Below are 21,950 nucleotides of genomic sequence, written 5' to 3' on the forward strand. Positions count from 1 at the left end.
TCAGGTCTATATATGGTAGTAATCCCAGTCTTAATATTAAATATCGGGAAGGGATGAATAGAATTTTGTTGAAAAATGGTTATTTTCTGAATAAGTTGCCCTCTGGCGTCACAAAACCGAAGGTCAGAGGCGAAAATCATATTGCGGTTTGGAGATGTCCCAAGTCACCTTATTAAGTGGTATGAATGTCAAAGCCCTGTTGTTAAAAAATGGCATTAGCCGGCCGGCCCCCTTAACATCTTCAGAATTCTCCAGTAGCTTCTAGGCAAAGTCATTGGTTGCCAGAGCCTTCCATGTTACAACCGAGCTAAATATCGTAGACTGCAAGTTGTATCAGTTTCAGTTTTCTGCAATCTTCCTTCCTCTTGATATATTTACTTTCAGAATCTTTATTTAAGAATATAGACCGATACAGTCTCATACTATGTACCATAGTTCCATGCTGGTACATGGGCTGTATCAAGGAAATGGCATTTTTCAGAATGGGAAAACAAAATACTAATCCTTTAATTTTTTGTCATCAGCGCTTCTTTGGACTAGTGTGCAGCAGTTTTCTATCAGTATGGTCACCATAACATGGTCTGAATGGATTTTCAAAATATTTTCTCAACCTGGTGGGCCCACCACAACACACAACACCACCCCCCCCCCAATTAGCTAAAATCTGAATACAGTATTGCCTCAGGTTACGAAATTAATCTGTTCCGAAGTGGTCTTTGTAACCTGATTTTTTTTGTATCTGGAACTACGTTTTACATGTAAATTGCCTCATTTGTTTGAAGCCCTATAAAAACATCACAGTAAATTTTATAATAAAGGTAAATTGACCAATAAGCAATGAAATACAACAATTTGGACCATTCAATGCCGCACCACCGAATGGATGCCAGTCCGTTTATGAAATTTATCAAACTAACCCCAAAAAGCCTGGAAGTCTGGGATTGCCTTCAATGTCCATTCTCCTGTGTCGTTTTCGGCCTGAGCATTCAGATCACCGAAAATGGCACTGGCCTTCTGGCAGATTGCTGTCTCGGTTATCGTATTGCCAGCGATTTCCTTGTCCTTAATCCATACGAGAAGCAGCCTCTTCATCTCATCATGCACGTGGCTCCTCATGTTGGACAAAATAGTCACACCCTTGGAAGGTGTAGCTGTTTTGATGGCTTCCTTCTGCTTAAGGATGGTGCCTATCGTCGATGGATTTTGGCTGTATTCCTTAGTGATCACACTCAACTGCATGCCAGCCTCATACTTCTTGATTATCTCCATCATTGTCTCCATAGAAAGGATCCTCTTCTTTCCGTGAACTTCAGCAACATTCTTGGGACCCATGGCTAATAACGTAAGTAATTAAGTTCACACGCAACACTATAAAGTAACTTACAGTACAACGAAAACGAAATCACTAACACAAATTTATGTTAACGAACGAAATCTACGTGAACAAACTTATTCCACGTGTGTACGATAACGCTGCCGAAACGAAATGGTCGAGGAACTCCCTTACGTAGAGGCATGATGGTATAGATGCTGACCAATTGGAGAGCAGGATCTTACGGGGTAACTAGCGTCAGGAACCAATGGTAGAGTGGGAGGATGGTGGCGAGTTTACAGTTGGCGGCGCGCGAATTTTAGAATTGTTCTCGGCGGCCCGGGTGAATCTTGGACTTTACAGTACACCCTTTCGCGACCCGAATTATTTTTGTATGCAGAAGCAAACAAATCTTTGTCTTTGCCTTCTTGACCTGGATTTTTCATACTTAAGGCCTTTCGTATGTAGGGGATGACTACCAAAAATGCATATATCTTGTGGCAGGATCACAAGGCTAAAAAAAGCAAAAGCAAGCAAGACCTCCCCATATTTACGTTAACCACTCCTGGCTTATAAATTTCCCCCAGCCACACTTTCCTCTTTACTTTACTTTAATTACTAACAGCAAGACAAAAAACACAATCTCAAACACATTTACTCACCAGGAAACTTGACACAATCAGAGCAAGAAGCTGTGCTTTCAGCGTAATATGGCCGTCGAAAAACAACTCCACTGCTAGTAGCGAACTAACATCAAACAACAAACCACTATCATCAACTCCCACTGAACACTAAAAAACAAAAACAAAACAAACAAGCACCAAGGCCATACAAAGCATGATAAATCACTAGCACAAACAAACACACACGACACCAAAACTTCACACAGCTCAATAAGCACCACAATTTCAACACAAACAAACACCTATCAGCATCAAGAGTTCACAACTCACAAACACAACAGCTCACAAATCAAACAACAGAAACTCATAAACTCAACAACCTTCAGACAGATACAAGCACAACAAACTCAATTACACAATATCAAAACAATCCAGAAAACATAAAACAGCAACTCACTACCTCTGACCAGACTGACTTTCCCAATGCCTTCTGACTCCCTCAAGGCTCTGTGACCGAGTCCGCAGATGAATCCAACCAGCCACCAACAAGCAATTCACTCATCAACTACCAATACACCATTCACTCTCTCTCAAAATGGAAAACTACAGACACATACCTTCCCCATACTATCTTATCAACAACAAATAAACACAAAACACTATACAGCAAAAACACAAAACATCCAAACCCTTCCTATTGCCTCCAATGAACACCAAATACTAAAAACAAGTACAACAACCAAAACAACCAGTCTCTCTCTCTCCTCTCTCTCTCTCCCATCTCCTCTCTCTCTCTCTCTCGTCTCTCTCTCTCTCTCTCTCTCTCTCTCTCTTCTCTCTTCTCTCTCCTCTCTCTCAAGTGACCCTTGAGAACGTCAAATGGCAACCACTACATAACTCCTCAATAACCTGAGTATTTTAATAGTTTTATCACAAAAAATGCATTCACTATGAGATCACAGCTGGTGTCCTGGTGTTTTTCCAGAATAAAATTTCATTAACGTACCGGACAAAGATGACACTTTGTCACAGGGTATCTTACATCCCTACCTAATTTTTGACTGTATTCTGTATTACAAAATTTGCATAATTCTGGTAATTATGGAAGTAACATTGACTTCCTGTAGACATCGCCAGCAAACTCAGAGGAATGTCTTTCAAAGATATAATAATGTAACTTATGACATCATTAACTTGGCAACAGTGAAATACAAACAATGCTCTTTGGTTACACTTTGTAGTAGTAGTAGTATATTCAAGTGCTAGAAACCTTTAAGAAAAGGGTTTCCACAAGTAATCTGAGAAATTACTTTCTATCACTATTTCTCTATAGAAAAATTATATAATTAAAAATCAATTAACAAAATGAAGGAAACTTTGGCATTCATCGTAACTCCTTTAATATTTTTCCTAATGTGACAGTGACGATCATTGTAATAAATAGATCATATGTAATTATCTTTCTGCACCTAATGGAAGTCAATAAATGACAAAAACTTGGTAGCCTTGGATGTCTGGGTGTACTCCTTACCCAAAAAAAGGGCCCTATTATTCATTTGGCTGTTCAAACTTACGTAGGGTTTGCCACAGGCCTCCTCACTTCTAAATAGTTGTGCAAGTCGAGTCACAAAAACTGTCTTGCAATCGGGGGGCAATGACTTTTCATAACTCCCAACTGCTTCGGCTGCTTTATTTTACTCTTATGATTATACTTTTTTCTCATGTAAGTAATAAAGAATGCTGCCAAAAATTAGGTAGGGATGTAAAGTATACTATGACTAAGTAATATCTTTGTCAAATGCACAGAAAAAAAGTTATTCTGGAAAAACACAGGGACAAAGGCTCTGAATCTCATAGTAGTCACAAAACTTATATGAAAATCTAGTAATTAGTGAATATTTCTCTATGAAAAATACCAGGAATATGCTAATTTTCCACGTATAAGGTGTATATATGTTCCATTTGGTATTTTAATAGGTAAGTCTGCGAATCCAGAACTGAACTTGAATTTCACTCACCAGTTGCAGTTGTTTAAAATTAGGTGAAATCGATTCAAAATGCCTTGAGCAACAGTCCATGTATTTTTTAAAAATTTATCCCAGTTTTAACTTGTGGGAAAAACTTAAAACATGTCATGAAATTGCCTATGTGGTCTTCAGCAAAAATAGCAAATTAAATGAATTCATTTTCTGAGGGTGATAGACCACAGTGTGATCTTCGTGATATTCCCCTTACTGTAGAGCACTTATTGGTGGACTGCCTCAGCCATGTAGCTGAGTGAAGGCAGTATAAAGTAAGTTTTAAATGATGAGGATGTTAACAGGGTCAAGACTAGCTATTGACTTTTTTTATGATATTAGTAATACAGTACGTATATCAGTTTTGTTTTCTGAATACTCAAATGGCTCCAGTGCCAGGTCATAAGACCAAACTTTCCTATACAGTATCAATCAATTATATATGTAAATACGTGTATACAATTAGCATCACCCAAAGCTGGCAATGTAGAGGTAGATACCAGTGATGGATAAATACCAGCTAAAGCATAGAAATTACACTCCTCTTATGAAGAGAAAGAAATGAAAAATCCAGAAAAGAACAGTGAATTGTAAGGTACTGGTTAGAATAGTGCTGAGGAATGGCATCCTCTGAGGAAACAACCTGGGGAACAGTGTTCAGTGCTAAACAACACTGCAGTCCTCAAAAGGGAGGAGGGTGATTGATGGCTTCCTGATGGTTCAGGTGGTGCATTGTATTGCTACTAAGTTGTCCATCCATTGTAACATAATCCTAAGAATCTGGGGACATTTGAAGACAGCAGAAGTGGACATTTATGATGATGATGATGATGGATTTTGTGATGAAACAAACTCATTTTTACTTTTAGTGATTTATTTAAAGATATGATTGCATACTTTATATGTAATTTGCATTTCATTTCTTTTACAGGAGCTAAGATGTCCAGAATGCCGTGTGCTTGTAGAGGTGCCAGTGGACGAACTTCCACCAAATATATTATTGATGCGTATTTTAGAGAGCATGAAAAGTGCCCCAAGGGCTGCTTTAAATCAGTCTGTGAAGCCTTTTCATATATTACCTCATCCTAGCCAACCTCCTGGTCGGCCAGACCCTGTGGTTGAAGGTCCACCTCTCACTCAAGCACCACCTCCCCCTACACTTCAAAGCTATTCAGTTGCCAATACTACCACTTCATCTGCCTCAAGTACTACAGGACTTTCTGCCACTTTAGAGACTTCTCTCTTCTCTAGTAGCCGTCTGACAGGATTGGCCGGTGGAGGGGAAGGGGAAGGTCATGGAAATGTGTATGGCGGAAATATTAATACTATTGGAACCTCAGGAGTCACAGGAACTTTAGGTCGAGAAGGAAATGGCAGTCAGGGTGTTACTTTATCTAGTGGTCCTTCACATCTTGGTTTAGGGCTTACCTCTTCTTCTTCTTCAGCATCAACAGTACATCCACCAACATCACTGCTTACTGGAAATCAACATAGACAGGTGATTATTATGATATATTTTACTTTTTGTTTTATATTAAATTTAAATGCAGTCCTACATCGTGTATCAGGGTGTTCTTACAGGGTGCAAAACATTACTTTTTAAATGTATGTCTTCACTGTTCTCAGTATAGGTTAAATAAACATGGTTTGAAAATGTTATTTGGCATAACAAATGATTGAAGTTGGTATGTAGGGCAAAGCCCCACTGGTTCCCACTGGTTCTGTCACTAATGGTAATTACCTTACTTCACTACTTAGTTATTTTTCACTGTGACAGATTATTTTATTTAGGTGATTGTATTTCGTTTTGGTGATGGTTTTTAATTTGATTTAATTACCAACGTGATGATTTAATTCTCCTTTATGGTCAAGGTTATTTGCTTAAACATATATCATTCTGTGTTTGCAAATAAACAGTCATCATATATTATGGTGAAGTGCTGTTCACGAGTATAATGTATAGTTTGTGTTGTATACAGTATTCTCTTACTTATGCCTTTGTGAATATGTAATGTTAATCTTATTAACTTTGAATTATGGGTTGTGTTGCAGATCTATGCCCCTCGCATCTGTTTTGATTTTTACAAGAGTTTATAATACAGGGAGTCCCTGGCTTATGACGGGGTTCTGTTCTTGAGATGTGTCGGGAGCTGGAAAAAGTCGTAAGCTGGAAAATCATCAAAAATCCTAAGAAAACCTTACTTTTAATAATTTTTGTGTATTAAAAACTATATAAACTGCATTTTTATTGCATTTTTTATCAAAAAATCTTCAAATATTGATTATTTTGCATTTTTTTAGTCATATTTCTTCTGTCAAATCGGTGTCGTAACCGTCGTACCCTGGAACATGTGCCGTAAACCTGGAAATAATATCTGATGAATATAATTGAAAACATTGTAACCTCGGAACGCCATAAGCCGAATCCGTCATGAGCCGGGACTGCCTGTAGTAAAGAATTTTGTACATGAACTTTCCTGTCAGATATATACTTAGCTTTACGTCTCTGACGTCACGACAGAATTCAAAACTTGCGCACACGCGACAGGTAGGTCAGGTGATCTACCTTACCCGCCGCTGGGTGGCGGCTGTAAGAACCAATCTCCCTTTCCAGCCAGAATTTTTCTGTCGCCGGTGACGACTACACCTGTGGTTGTTACCTCCTGACAGCTTTATTCGATTCTCGTTGCCGTGGATTTATTTGGACTGACTTTCGGTGAAGTACCTGATCTTGTTGGCTTGGCATACGCACTTGTGGATTGTTTTTTGGATATTGATTTGGATTTGTTCCGATACGTAATACAAAAAACCATCGGTCCTTTAAACAATAGGAAGTAGCTAGCGGCAGCTGGAACGGTCGTAAGCTTCGAACAAGGGGAGAACGGTAGTTAACTGCTTGTCCGATCGTCGCGCGCCGCGCGACTGGGAGGTAAACAAATCACTTTTTGCTTTCGGCCGTGTGTGGGAAGGACGTGTTCGCCATCGCTCTGCCCGCTTGTCGTTTGCTTCAAACTTGAGTATTTGTTTTTTCTCTTTCTGTATATCAGGAGTGATTGTAAGTACTCTTTCTCTAGTTCAATTGAATTGCAATGAGTGAATTAGAGGAAATGGAGATATCACCGCGCCCTCCAGTCGCCCGTAGAGTGTGTCCGGGCTGGAGGGACGTAAATGTGGGGGGTTCAGGTCATTTGTTGAGGTGGACCCCCACGAGGTTTGTACTCGTTGTCGAGGGCGAGAGTGCTCCCGCAACGAACCATGTGTGGTTTGTATGAACTGGTCCGAGGCGCAGTGGGTGCTGTACGAGGGCAGGAGAGACTTAGGCCGGCCAAGAAGTCATCGGAAAGTCCAGTGACTCCTTTGGTGACGGACACTTCGTCCTCTTTCCTGCCTCCCGGCCAGCCCCCACGGTTTGCGCCTTCCCCTGCGGGGGGGTAGCGGAGTCCTTTTCCTCTCGATCCGTCGAGTGTGGAGGAGGGCGTCCGCTACCCGGATGTACAGCTGTATTCGGGGTGGTCTTCTGTCCGCTCTGGGGGGGATATTTCGCCCCCAGGCGCGGGAAGCCCCTCCCCATTAACCCGACTGTTGCTTCCGCAGGTGTGCCATCAGCGAAGGATGACTTGGGACAGGTGTGGGGAGTCCGCTGGGACTGCAGGGAGTGCCCAGCATCCAGGGGTTGCTACAGCGGTTGGCGGGGTCGGCCGTGGTCACTCATGGTGCGGTGACCACCACGACTACCACATTAACTACACCTGCGTATGAGATGCCACCACATCTTGTATATACGCCACATATAATGTCGGTGACCCCCCACCCACGGTGGCAGTACAAAAACCTCAATTGCCGCCGTTCCAAAGAGGACGATGCCACCACCACCTGGATTTTTTCCTTTGCCGACCCCGGACTTCCGCTGCCCAAAGAGTACCCCCTGACCTGCGCCAGTGCCACGGATGACGGTGGACTGTCGACAGGACGCCTGGCTCTCCCGTGGTACCTGCCGTGCCTGCCGTACCTGTGGCCGCTCCACGACTCTTTCCTTTTCAGGTACACATTCCATTTCAGATGTTCCTGCTGTTCCTGCTGTTCCCGGACCTGTTCCTGTCGTTCCCGCTGCTGGTGTTGCTGTAACAGTCTCAGGTCCTTCCGGACAGGTGCAGTCGGGCCCTGTTGCTTCGGCAACTGCCCCGGCTCCCTCCTGGATGGAAGACCTGACGTCTGTCCTGCGGAGCCTGGCGAAGAAGAAGAGGAAGAGGAAGAAGGTGTCGTCGTCGTCTTCATCGTCTTCTTCGTCGTCGGCTGCCTCTCCTTCCCCTTCGACTTCTAAGGCCAAACAGCCGAAGAAGAAGAAGGTTGCCTCCTCCCCCCCTAAGAAGACTCCTTCGGGAGCTTCTAAGGGCCCGGCTCGCTCAGGCGAGCTGGGGAGCTCTTCTGCTGGTCCTCCTGTTCCTTCTTGGGTGCAGGGCCCGTCGCTTCTTCTGCAAAGAAGAAGTCGACGGGGACCAGAGGTGCATCAGCCTCGCTGGTGTGTCCTCACCTGGTGCTAGTGGTTCTGCCGCTAAACCAGGTTCCGTCTCGGCCGCTTCTCGTTCGCGAGAAGCACCGAGTGGACGCTCTTCTAAAGAGGACCGTCCAGCCAAAGTTTCGACGTCCGAGCTAAGCTCGCCGTCAAGACAGCGGCACGGGGCAGAAGACTTGGCGAGAGTTGCGTGCAACGACGACTCTCGCCAGGCCAGTGGACGCTTCTCGCAGCGACCAACCGGCTGCTCGGGCTGACGTGACGGTCGCTGACCGGCCACGGGTTGAGGCGAGGAAGGAGTCCCCACGGCCGCCGGTACCAGCCACGGCTGGTACCAGCGGTTTGACGCGCCGAGAGGACGCTGGCCGGTCTCGACGCGAAAGGGAGCCTAGCAGGTCACCCGTCCGCCGCTCCCGATGGGACCGGGCGGAGACGGTGACCAGCGGCAGCTCGCCTGACGTTAGAGAGCGGTCTCGACGTTCTCAGCCGAGCCAATCGCCCCAGGCGAGCGGCGACGCTAGGCCTACTGCTAGACCGTCACCGCGGGTTGACGATCGGCAGCAGCCCTCTACGCACGCTGGTCCTGCCAGCGAGCGTGGGGGGAGCGTCAGGTCTGCCTCTCCTGTACCTTCAACCTCCTCGGGCTATACCGGGAGGAGCGAGGTACCAAGGAGCGATCACGAGAGGTGCGCCGCTCGTGACCCAGCTATGACGCCGTACGGCTCAGGCACGGTCTTAGGACCGACCAGGACGTACGCGCAAGTAGTTGGAGGCGACCGTCAGGGGTCTGTCGCTGTTCCTCCTTCTGAAGGAGGAGTATCGAGGGATATGCTCTTGTTGGAGGGACTGACGGTCCTACTCCACAGGACGCTGTGACGCCCGAGATACAGAGGAACTTCGCAGAGGTCATTAAGCTGATGCGTCTGCATAATGACCTCGCGGAAGGATCGTCGCTACCACCAGCAGAGCCCACGTCCCGGCTCGAGTCATTTTGGGGTCCCAAGAGGGAGCCCATAATGACGGTGGGGTTGCCACGATCAGAGCTTGCGGACTCAGTCCTGGATCAGGTGGAGAATCTCGTCTCAGGACGGGAGGACTCGCTGAAATCCGGACGGTCCTCTAAGCTGCTTCCTCCTCCTCTACAGCGGCAGAGGCGTTTTTTTACGTGCCATCAGAAGACCCGATACTGCCGAAACAGGTTAACCCGGAGTTAGCGAGGCTGACTCCAGGTGTGTCCCCTGCAGCAGCTCCTGTCGGAGAACCTATGTTCTCGCAGCAGGAGGCACTTGCTGCCCTGGAATCTACCGCTATGGCAGCATTCCAGGCAGTTCCTGGTGGATTTGTGGTCCCTCACAATATCCAAAGTAGCGGCCGGCTCCGGGAGTTTCTGCTCTCGAAGACGACGCTTCTTTTAGGAGACTGTGCCAGTCTGGAGGAAGAGCAATCTCTTACCTCGCCCATCAGACTGCTAACCTGTGGGCCAACTTGGTTCTTCGGCGTAGGGACGCAGTCCTTACCCGAGTGACCAAGGGGGCTGGGCGTGAGGCGGCACTCGGGCTAAGAAATGGACCTCTTAGGAGTTCCCCCAGCTCTCTTTCCTGGAGAGATGGTGGACGCTGCGGTGGTAACGGCGGCGCACTGACGAGAGTGACCGCTTAGTCCACCAGGCAGTCTCGAAGGTTTTCTGGGCAACCTCGAGTAACTGCGGCCAAACCAAAGAGCTTGGCTAGCGCTTCCACGGCGGCGAAGACGGTTGCACCGTCCAAACCCGTGTGAAGACTCCAGTTGTTTCGACTTCTGCGAGAGGAGGGCCGCAACCAGCCCTCCTCCCAGGCCTCCTTTCCCGAGGAGGTGTTGGAAGAAGTCGAAACGAGGAGGGAAACGCTAGGAACGGCGTTCCCCCCCTCACCTGCTGCCAGGAAGTGGGGGGGTGCCTGGCGAGCCATTGGGCGACTTGGCAGCGCTACGGCGCCGAGAACTGGATAGTAGACGTCCTTCGGGAGGGATATCTACTACCCATTCGAGTCTCGGCCTCCCCCCTCATCTCCAAACCGGTCCATCTACAGACCTATGTCCGGGGATCAGCAAAGGACAACGCTCTTCGACAGGAGATCAAGACCATGCTGGCGAAACGAGCTGTAGAAATCGTGGAGGACCAGTCACCAGGCTTTTACAGCCGCCTCTTCCTAGTGGAGAGGCATCGGGGGGCTGGCGCCCGGTGATAGACCTCTCTCCCCTGAACCGCTTCGTTGCGCACGACGCGGTTCACGATGGAGTCGGCACGCTCAGTGCTCGACTCGATCAGGGGAACGATTTCATGCTTTCGGTGGACCTGAAGGACGCGTATTTTCAAATACCCATCCATCAGTCCTCCAGAAAGTACCTCCGCTTCATCTTCGACGGGACGGTGTACCAATTCAGGGCACTTTGTTTCGGTCTCTCAACCGCCCCACAGGTGTTCACGCGAGTGTTCACTCTGGTGTCGGCTTGGGCCCATTCGAACGGGATACGTCTTCTGAGGTATCTCGACGATTGGCTGGTCCTGGCGAGCTCCCGCTCGCAGTTGCTACAGGACAGAGATCGACTCCTCAAGTTTTTGTCGCGATCTGGGGATCGTGATAAACTACGAGAAGTCAGATCTCGAACCCAAGCAGAAGATGAAGTACCTGGGTATGCTGATAGATACGGTAGCAGGGCAAGTCTTTCCCGCAGACTTGCGTATCAGCAAATTCAGGGAGGCAGCGGCGGTTCCTGTCGCGGCAGGAACAGGCAGCACAGCAATGGCAAGTCGTGATCGGCCATCTGTCGTCACTCGAGAGTTCCGTCCCTCACGGGCGTCTTCACCTGCGGTCTCTCCAGTGGAGGCTAAGGGAGAGTTGGTCCCAGGCCAAGGATCCTCCTTACTTTCCCGTGGCTATCACGGACAGGTGAGGCAGGACCTAGCCTGGTGGCTCGACGACAAGAACCTCTTAAGAGGAGTGCCCATACGCACTCCCCCCCCGGAGATGCTTCTGTTCTCAGACGCATCGACCGAGGGATGGGGCGCACACCTGGAGGAGTTGCTGACTGCAGGTGTGTGGGACCATCACGAGAAGCACCTTCACATCAATGTCCTGGAACTCAAGGCAGCGTTCAACGCTCTCCAAGAGTTTCGGGACCGCTTGGTGGGACACTCAGTGGTGTTGATGTGCGACAACACCACAGTAGTGGCATATGTCAACAAGCAGGGGGGCTAGTGTCTCTTCCGCTCCATCAGTTGACGGTGCAGGTGCACGAGTGGGCGCCACGGCTCACTCGATAGAGCTGTCAGCACGCTACATTCCAGGCAAGAGGAATGTAGTAGCGGGACAAGCTCAGCCGTCGGGATCAGGTGATAGGGACCGAATGGTCTCTACACCAAGATGTGGCGGAAAGGCTCTTCAACCTGTGGGGGCGACCGGTCGTAGACCTGTTCGCCACCCGGCACAACAGGAAGATCCAGGTGTTCTTCTCGGCCGTGCCGGACCCATGGGCAGCCTGCAGAGGACGCTCTCCAACCACCCCTGGGACAACCTCTTCGCTTACGCCTTTCCTCCCTTCTGTCTGATTCGGGAAGTGATCAGTCGAGCGCTGGTCACTCCCAATCTCAGAATGATCCTGGTGGCTCCCAAACGGCCTCAAGCCGTTTGGTATCCGGACCTGTTGGCTCTTCTTGCAGACGCACCGAGAGAGCTACCCAACTGGCACAACCTTCTAGCCCAGCCACACGTAGAACGGTACCACCGCGCAGTCCAGTCCCTTCAACTTCACGGCTGGCTGTTATCCACCATCTCTTGCGAACGAGAGGCTTTTCTCGTAGCGCAGCAACAGAGATGGCTGGACACGTCAGACAGTCCTCTGCAGCTGGGTGTACCAGGGGAAGTGGGCCGTCTTCGGTGGTTGGTGTCGTAGACAGGGTTTGTCTCCTCTTCAGCAAGGAGCCAATCTTCAGCAGGTAGCGGATTTCCTCGTGTTTCTTCGCCGAGAGAAGCTCCTCTCAGTCCCCACAGTCAAAGGATACAGAGCCGCCTTGGCGCTCGTCCTGAAACTGAGGGGGTTGGACATCACGAATTCGTTCGAGATATCCTTGCTAATGAGGAGCTTCGAAAGGTCTTGCCCACCCAGGGAACTCAGGCCCCTGCGTGGGACGTGACTCTCGTCCTTAGGAGTCTGACTCGAGCACCGTTCGAGCCACTCCGGAAGTCGTCAGACAGGGTGATCTGACCCTCAAGGCCCTCTTCTTGCTGGCCCTGGCATCGGCGAAGAGAGTAGGGGAACTACATGGCCTTTCTTATGATGTTAAACATACCAGAGGCTGGGGATCTGACGCTCGATTTCGTCCCGAACTTCGTAGCTAAGACTCAGAATCCGTCGATCCCTGACGACAGGTTCGAGTCTTTCACGATCCCCTCCCTGCTGGACTTTACAGATAACGATGCGGATGAGATGCTGCTTTGTCCTGTGAGGGCGCTACGGCGCTATCTGAGAGAACTCGACATCTCAGGCCTGAGTGTCGACGCCTCTTCGTTAGCACTGGGGTCACCAAGAAAGAAGTCTCCAAGAACACCGCTTTCTTTCTGGCTACGTGAGGTGATCAGGAGAGCGTACGGAAGCTGATGGTAGCGACGACATCCGTACGCTCCGTCCGAGAGCCCACGAAGTCAGAGGTATCGGACCCTCCTTAGCGTTCCGTAAGAACTTCTCCGTGGCGCAGGTCCTGAAGGCAGGTGTCTGGGCCAACCAGACCACCTTCACGTCCTTCTACCTTCGGGGATATTGCCCACAAGTCCTTGGATACGTTTTCCTTGGGACCTGTGTGGCTGCTCAACACGTTGTGTAAGCTTACCCAGCACCCGAGCAGGCAGAACAGCATCGATTCCTGGTATGACTGGGAGAATGAATGCGTGAATGAGAGAGTGACTGGCTTCTCTTCACCATCTTTTTCTACCTCTACCTGTGGGCAGAGGGATACGGTCGTTACCTTGCTGGAAAGGAGTCAGATGCAGGTAAGCTATTCAACAGAGCTCCATCCTATCTCTTTAACTAGAGATAGGAGTAAATATCCACCACTTCTCCAACAAGGGGGAGAAGTGGATGCCAACTGAGACAAACCCATTACTTTACAATTTTGCTCATGTAAAGGAAAAAAGTTCTTACAATGCTGGTACGAAGAGATACGCTTGCTCTCTCTTCGTACTCGGCCCAGAGGTCTGACCATTGATCCTGCGGTGCACACCCCGATCAATCGGACAGAGGCTTGGATCCCTCCCTCGCTCGTACGACCAGGGAGGCATTCCAGGGATGGACGAACACCAGTCTGTTCATCAAAAGACTCAGATTCCACCCACCAAGAAGTGAGTCTTCCTATTGTTAAAGGACCGATGGTTTTGTATTACGTATCGGAACAAATGACAATTTGTCGAAAATTGCATTTTTCCTAACTATACAAAACCTGAGGTCCTTTAACATAAAGTCCCTCCTCATGCCACCCCTCACTCTGCGTATTTTGCATGGGCCAAAACAAAAGCAAAAGTGATTTGTTTACCTCCCAGTCGCGCGGCGCGCGACGATCGGACAAGCAGTTAACTACCGTTCTCCCCTTGTTCGAAGCTTACGACCGTTCCAGCTGCCGCTAGCTACTTCCTATTGTTAAAGGACCTCAGGTTTGTATAGTTAGGAAAATGCAATTTTCGACAAATTGTCATTTTTCTTTGATTTCAAGATGTCTGATGTAGAGGTTAAGAAAATCTTCTATGTTTAGGGTGTGCTCTATGGATGAAATGCAAGGTGAGGCTACCGAAAGCTACGGTAGATCCTCACACAGTTTGCTTTAAATGTAGAGGGAAAGAATGTTCTTTTGTTAACCCGTGTAAGGAGTGTGAGAAGTTTGGATGAGGGTGAATGGAAGGCTCTTTCTTCCTACTTGAGGAAGTTGGAGAAAGACAGGGTGAGAAAAGCTTCGTCTAGAAGTTCTAGTAAGTCTCGTATTAGCGAGGTAGAAGTAGACAATCCTGTTGTAGCATTAGAACCTTCTCCTCAGTTTCAGCTCCTGCGCCCTGCATTGAACCTAAAACGATCGACTACGAAGTGGCAACCATGAGAGCCACGATCCTTAGCATGGAAAAGAAGATTCGTTCGTTGCAAGGTAAGAGTAGTGAAGGTGAATTGTGCAGTGACCCCAGTGCAGTGGAGGGTGCGTCTGATCGGCTCCTTAATGCTTCCAGGCCTAGACCTCTTCCAGACTCCCAGTCCCAGTGGAGGAGGAAAGTCAACAGCCGCAGGAAGGTTAGGGAGAACTCCCACCGATCAGGCGTCCCCTCGGTAGATTCCTGATGTTCGTACCCAGGCTGCCCTTGTTCGCGGCGAAGAAGGAGGTATTGCGCCAATGCTTCTCTTCTTCTTCCTCACCTTCGCCTAGAAGAGGATGGAGCGCCTCGGATTCTTCGCGACCGCTGAAGAGAGCCTGGAAGGCTCCTTGCGCCTTTCCTTCCAGCCCGAAGTTTTTCCAGAAGAGCCCAAGAAGCTTTCTCCTGGTGACATTTCATTTCTCCAGTAGAAAGGGGGATTTAGCGCCAAGTAGGCGCTCGTCTAAAGACAAGCGTACAGCTTCGTCTTCTCGCTCCTTTCCGAAGATCCTTCAATCTCCGGATAAGAGAGCCTCCTCTTTCATGGATTCCGTCTAGAGACAGGATCTCTCCTTTTGTTAGGCGCCTTGAGCCTGGTAGGCGCTACTCCCCAAGTAGACGCTCTCCCGCTCCCAAGCGTGGTGCGGAAGATAGGCGCTTTTCTCCTGATAGGCGCGGCTCTCCTATTAGCCGCTCTGTTCGGGAAAGGCGTGTAGAGCCTGAAAGATATGTCTCTTCTGGGAGACTACCTTTTGCAGAGACTCACGAGTCTAGGTCTAAGTTTGTGGAGCATGGTAGACGCCGGTCTCCTAGTAGGCGATCTTCTCCAGGGCTTCGCTCTCCTTTTTTTTTGTAAGTAGGCGCCAAGAGCCTAGTAGGCTTTCGCCTCATTGTAGGCGCAGTTCGCCTGGCAGCCGCTCTCCTTTGGACAGGCGCATGGATCCTGTTAAAGCGCCCTTCGAACATAGTTAGCTCTCCTCGCCTAGCAGGCGCTCCCCTTTGGACTCCCGGGATTCTAGGAGTAGTCTTAAGGATCAAAGAGGACGCACTCATCAGAGTAGGAAGGACTCATTCGAGAGAGCTCTCAGAAGCTTTGCTTGGCTGATAGGCGCAGGACTGCTGCCAGACACCCCTAGACAGACGCACTTCTTTAGAGAAGTCTAACTGCTCTCGTAAAGAAAGCAGAGGGTTCTTCAGTGGATAGATGGTGGAACCTTCAGAAGAGGATTTAGTGAAGGACTCTTCAGTTTCGTCCTATAAGATCCTTACAGATCTCCTTCTTCAGGAGTTTTGGAGACTCCCTTACTCCCGTCGCTCCTCCGTCTCCTCTCTCTTTATTCTCGACTTCTAAGAAGAAGGACGAAAGTTTCCTCTTGTGTGAGGATGAAGCCAACCATTTCAATGAAGAAGGCTTTGAGAGGTTTTGGTGATTGGCTGCTTTCTAAGGAGGAGAAAGGGAAGACTGTGTTTTCTTTCCCTCCTTCCAAGCTTACGGGCAGACTAGGTTTTTGGTACGAGTCTGGAGAAACCCCTAGGCCTGGGTCTTCCGTCATCTGCAGACCGCGGACTCTCTTCACTGGTGGATGCAGCACGACGCTCGGCTCTTTTGTCTGCTAAGACTACCTGGGCTATGAACGAGCTTGACCACCTGTTGAAGGAATGTTCAGAGTCTTGGAAGTCTTCAACTTCCTTGACTGGTCTTTGGGGGTCTTGGCTAAAAAGACTCAGAACCCAGATTCTATTTCGCCAGAAGATCTCAACAGTGTTCTAACGTGCATTGATAAGGCAGTTAGAGATGGATCGAGCGAAGTAGCCTCCCTGTTTGGAGCAGGGGTCCTTAAGAAGAGATCAGTCTTCTGCTCTTTTTCTGACAAAGTCCGTCTCGCATGCCTAAAGAGGCCTCGCTTCTGTATTCGCAGCTCTCGCCTCTTCTCTTCCCGAAGAAGATAATCCAGGACATCTCAGGATCTATCTCTGCGAAGGCGACTCAGGACATGCTCGCTCAGTCGGCACGGAAGCCTAGGACTCCTTCCCGACGAAGACGAAGAAGGAGACTCCAGCTAGAACCAGGATGCCCTTTCGAGGGGGCCCTCCCTTCTAGAGCCTCTACCTCTAGAGGTAATAGACCATTCAAGAGAGGTAGATCCTTCTCACGCTCTTCCAGAGCTAAGAAGTAGGGAAGTAGTCCTCCAGACATCAGTAGGTGCCAGGCTTCTAAGATTCTCGGAAGCCCTGGGCAAAGAGAGGAGGGCGGACAACTGGTCCCTCTCGATTATCCGGAAAGGATACCTGATTCCCTTTACGGAAAGACCACCGTTGACGACGACTCCGAGGGAGTTGGTGGCCAGGTACAGGGATCCCATCATGAGCCTCGCTTTAACACAGGCAGTGGAACAAATGTTCGAGAAAGAGGCTATAGAGCTAGTGAGCGACCCATGCTCAGCGGGCTTTTACAACCGCCTTTTTCTAGTTCCAAAAGCCTCAGGAGAATGGGAGACCGGTTCTGGATGTAAGCGCCCTGAATTTCTTTGTAGAAAAGAGGAAGGTTCGCCATGGAGACGACATCCTCAGTGTTGGCGGCCCTTCGTCCAGGGGATTGGATGGTGTCCCTAGATCTTCAGGACGCTTACTTCCATGTGCCTATCCATCCTTCTTCAAGGAAATACCTCAGGTTCATGATGGGAGGAAGGATATTCCAGTTCAGGGCCTTGTGTTTCGGCCTTTCAACAGCCCCTCAGGTCTTCACAGGCCTAATGAAAAATGTAGCAAGATGGCTACACTTGGAGGGAGTCAGGGTGTCCCTTTACTTGGACGACTGGCTAATCAGAGCCAAGTCACAGAAAAGATGTTTGGAGGACCTACAAAAGACCCTTTTCATGGCAAGTTCTCTGGACTTTTGGTGAACTTTCAAAAGTCTCAGTTGATCCCCAGTCAAGATCGTATCTATCTGGGGATCGGATGGCTTCTCTGGATTTTCGGGCTTTTCCGTCTCCAGAAAGATTAGCCCCCGAGGGTCAGGGAAAGTCAAAGCCTTCCTAGAGAAAGACGTATGCACAGCGAGGGAGTGGATGAGTTTGTTGGGGACACTCTCCTCGTTGGAGCAATTCCTTTCTCTAGGAAGGTTGCACCTCAGACCTCTCCAGTTCTTTCTACATCGAAACTGGAGGTGTCGTTCGCAAAACCTAGAGTTCTCCTTCGAGATCTCAAGAGAAATCAAGAAGGACCTCTCTTGGTGGGCCAACCCTCTCAGGTTTGCAGAAGGGATGTCCCTTCACATTCCGAACCCCAACCAAGTGTTGTATTCCGACGCGTCGGAAACAGGTTGGGGAGCAACGCTCGGCTCAAGAGAAGTGTCAGGCACCTGGAAGAAAGAACAGGTGACCTGGCACATCAACAAGAAGGAGCTGATGGCTGTTTGGCTAGCTTTGAAAGCTTTCGAGCCCCACGTCCTAGCTTCAGCAGTGCAGATCAACTCGGACAACACCACGGCCCTGGCATACATCAGGAAGCAGGGGGGGGACTCACTCTTTCTCCCTGTACGAGACAGCAAAAGAACTTCTGCTGTGGGCAGAGGAAAGGAAGATTTGTCTCCTTACCAGGTTCGTACAGGGAGAAAAGAACGTCAGAGCAGACCTCCTAAGCAGGAAAGATCAAGTCCTGCCTGCAGAGTGGACTCTTCACGAGGATGTTTGCCAGGACCTGTGGAAGCTTTGGGGCAGGCCTCAGATAGACCTCTTCGCCACAGCCAAGAATGCGAGGATAGCCAACTACTGCTCTCCGATATCGGACCCGAGGGCAGTGTCGATAGACGCTTTTCTTTCCTAGATTGGGAAGGGTCTAGACATGTACGCTTTTCCTCCATTCAAGATACTGGGAGAGAGACTCAAGAAATTTGCAGAATCGGAGGCAGCAAGGATGACGCTGGTAGCCCCGTTCTGGCCCGCACAAGTATGGTTCACAGAGGTACTGGAATGGTTAGTAGATCTTCCGAGAACATTACCACAGAGGATCGATCTGCTCAGACAACCCCACTTCGACAGGTATCACAAAAACCTCCCCGCTCTAGATCTGACTGGCTTCAGACTGTCAAAATTTTGTGGTCCATAACGAGAGGGTTTTCTGCAAGAGTTGCAACAGCTATCGCAGCAGCAAGAAGGCCTTCTACCCTTAGAGTCTACCAATCGAAGTGGGACATCTTTCGACGATGGGTGTAGGAACCATCACTTTTCCTCTTCCAGTACCTCTGTAACCCAAATAGCAGACTTCTTACTTTTCCTTAGGGAGAAAAGTGGACTGGCGGTATCAACCATTAAAGGATATTGTAGCATGCTGTCTGCAGTGTTTAGGCACAGAAACTTAAACATTTCAGAAGACAAGGACCTTCATGATCTAATAAGATCTTTTGAAACATCCAAAAAGGTTTCTTTCTCCAGGGATTCCAAGTTGGAATCTGGGTGTAGTGCTACGTTTCCTGAGGTCCCCTAAGTTCGAAGCCGCCTCAGTCTGCCTCGTTTAGAGACCTCACGAGGAAGACACTTTTTCTCATGGCATTGGCTTCCGCAAAGAGGGTTAGTGAACTCCATGCATTAGAAGGAAATGTGGGATTCAGAGGAGATGCAGCTATCTGTTCATTCCTACCTTCGTTCTTGGCTAAGAACGAGAACCCCTCAAATCCTTGGCCTAGGAGCTTTGCAGTCCAAGGCTTGTCTGCATTAGTAGGCGAGGAAGCAGAGAGGTCACTTTGCCCAGTACGAAGTTTAAAGTTTTATCTACAGAGAAAGAAAAAACTTAAGGGCAATGATGTCAACCTTTGGTGCTCTGTAAGAGATCCAAGGAGGACTCTTTCGAAGAATGCGCTTTCTTTCTTTATCAGAAGCCTGGTGAAAGAAGCACATGCGATATGTGATGAAAGTCAATTCAAAGTTCTTAAGGTCAAAGCTCATGAGGTAAGAGCTATTGCCACGTCATTGACTTTCAACAAAAACATATCACTGAGTAATATTATGAAGGCAACATTCTGGCGTTGCAACTCAGTCTTCGCAAACCACTATCTGAGAGACGTCAAAATTACGTATGAAAAGTGCTTCGCGTTAGGCCGGTACAACGTTTCGGCGGATTCGGTGCTGGGGCAGGAGCTGAGACATATCCTTTGTAGTATATTTTTTCCCCCTTGTTAGGTTGTAAGTTTTGGTTGTTTGAAAGAACATGCGGGTAGGCATGTCTTTCATTTCGTAGGTCTAACAATGATTAGATTGGTTAGGTGATCGGTTTATGTTTGAGCTCCTTGCAATGATAGTGGTTAGGTTCCTGTCATATAAGTGGGCGAATCCCCGTTGACAGATCCTGCTCGGATTCTATCAAGTAAGCGGATAACCAAATCCCTTTGATAGACCCAAAGAGTCTGTCAGCTGTAGGTCACGCCCTCGCTGAAGCTCTTCAGGCAACGCAGACTCATAGACAGTAACTACGAAGTCTTCTGCCTAAACAGGTAAGAACCAAGGTTGTATTTTACATCCTACAAAACTAGTGTTGTTTTCCCCTTTTTTCCATATTTATATTGCTGTCTCTTTCCCTCCACCAAGGGTGTCAATCAGCTAAGTATATATCTGACAGGAAAGTTCATGTACACAAGTGTTATTGTTAGTATACAATAAGGTTTTGTACATACTTACCTGGCAGATATATACGATTGATGGCCCTCCCAGCCTCCCCTCAGGGACAGGTGGAAGGAAAAATTCTGGCTGGAAAGGGAGATTGGTTCTTACAGCCGCCACCCAGCGGCGGGTAAGGTAGATCACCTGACCTACCTGTCGCGTTGTGCCGCGAGTTTTTGAATTCTGTCGTGACGTCAGAGACGTAAAGCTAAGTATATATCTGCCAGGTAAGTATGTACAAAACCTTATTGTATACTAACAATAACATTTTCAATACCTTGCTCCATATGAGCAAGAAATAAATTTTACTCCTGGTCAGGAGAGAAAGTAACCTGTAATGTCTCTTTGAATTTCATATGCTTAGGCATAAAACTGGATCACTTTGTGATTGCTGTCAGGTATTTTAGCTCCTTTTCCAGAAATAGTCTAGTCAGCACATCCACATTTCAAAGGCCCCTTACTAGCTGGAAATGGTCAGTCATGTGTATGCATGGACCTGACTTGACAAACATTTTGGCTTACTCCCCAAAACTTAATTAGTTCACTGTCCTCTTTAGTCAATTTTCTTTTTCTTATCAATGTAGCCTAAATATGCTCTTTTCTAACTTTTGGTGGGTTTTTTTATTCAGTCCTTTGGGTTAAATTAAATGCAAGGGGTATTGCTTACTTGAACTTCACAGTCAGTTGCCCTTCTGCAGCTGTTTTGGTAAGTGGAAAGTCCCCAGGTTCCCATCAGGTTCGGGTTAAGTTGTTCTGGACTTAAGGCGCTCGCCTCATGGCGCAGTTGACCTGCTTAATAGCGCTGTAACCCAGACTTACAGCGCTATTGCTATTTTTCCCATATAATTAATGATGATTTGGGTTAAGGCGATTTTCTGTTTCCAGTGTCCTGCCGGTGCGGAAACCCCCGGAACCGTAATCTGGGGACTGCCTGTACTGACTTTTGTTATGAACAGCTATGTATCCTTCACCTATTTCTGCAGTACTTCAAGATTAATCTTGTTAAATAAATTGGCTGTTATTTTGATCTTGGTTGCTCTAGAATTCGCACTTGTTAATGTATTGCTAGTCTAGATGACTAAGCTTTTCGGCTTGGCTTTGGTGTAGAGGTAGTCCCCGGTTATCGGTGGGGGTTCCGTTCCCGGGGTTGTGCCGATAAGCAAAAACTACCAGTAACTGAAACTCAGCGATTTATGGTACCATAATTGCGCTTATGGCGCTGATAACTGATTATCTGAGCGTTAAGTTATACCCTTATGGCACACCATAAGGTGCCTTATGTGCGGATAACTGGAACTTCTCCCCTTTATGGTGCCATAAAAACTGGCTCGCTGATAACCGAGTCCGCCGATAACTGGGGACTGCCTGTATAGTTTTTTTTTTGGTATTTATATCCATCATATTAGTTTATAGTCTAACATTAACCTGTTTTATATCCTGTAGTATCTGTAATCTTAATTTAAATTTCTATTTGTGAATGTCTCCGTTTCTCAGGTATTCAAGTGCTTAGTATAAAGGCACTGAAGTTATGTGACTTCCCAATTTTAGTCACATTTACATGTCATGTATAGTGGTATTGAAATCACCTTGGAAGTGTGTGTGTATTTTTTTTTTTTTTGCCAGCAGTCAGATTAGTAACAAGAATCCATATTTAATTAGCCTTTATTATGGCTAAGTATAGTGTGTT

General features: G+C 47.8%; 1 protein-coding gene across 1 annotated transcript in view; it reads left to right on the top strand.

Moving 5' to 3' along the window:
- Positions 1–4,877: 4,877 nt before the first annotated feature.
- The window catches only part of LOC135212211 (E3 ubiquitin-protein ligase SH3RF1-like), a 57,653-nt gene continuing 40,580 nt past the window's right edge, over positions 4,878–21,950 (top strand). The window contains exon 1 of the mRNA XM_064245653.1: positions 4,878–5,451. Coding sequence (XP_064101723.1) covers positions 4,957–5,451 — 495 coding nt within the window. The 5' untranslated portion in view covers positions 4,878–4,956. The remainder of the gene's footprint in view (positions 5,452–21,950) is intronic.

Source organism: Macrobrachium nipponense, chromosome 40 (assembly GCF_015104395.2).
Source record: "Macrobrachium nipponense isolate FS-2020 chromosome 40, ASM1510439v2, whole genome shotgun sequence".
Lineage (NCBI taxonomy): Eukaryota > Metazoa > Arthropoda > Malacostraca > Decapoda > Palaemonidae > Macrobrachium > Macrobrachium nipponense.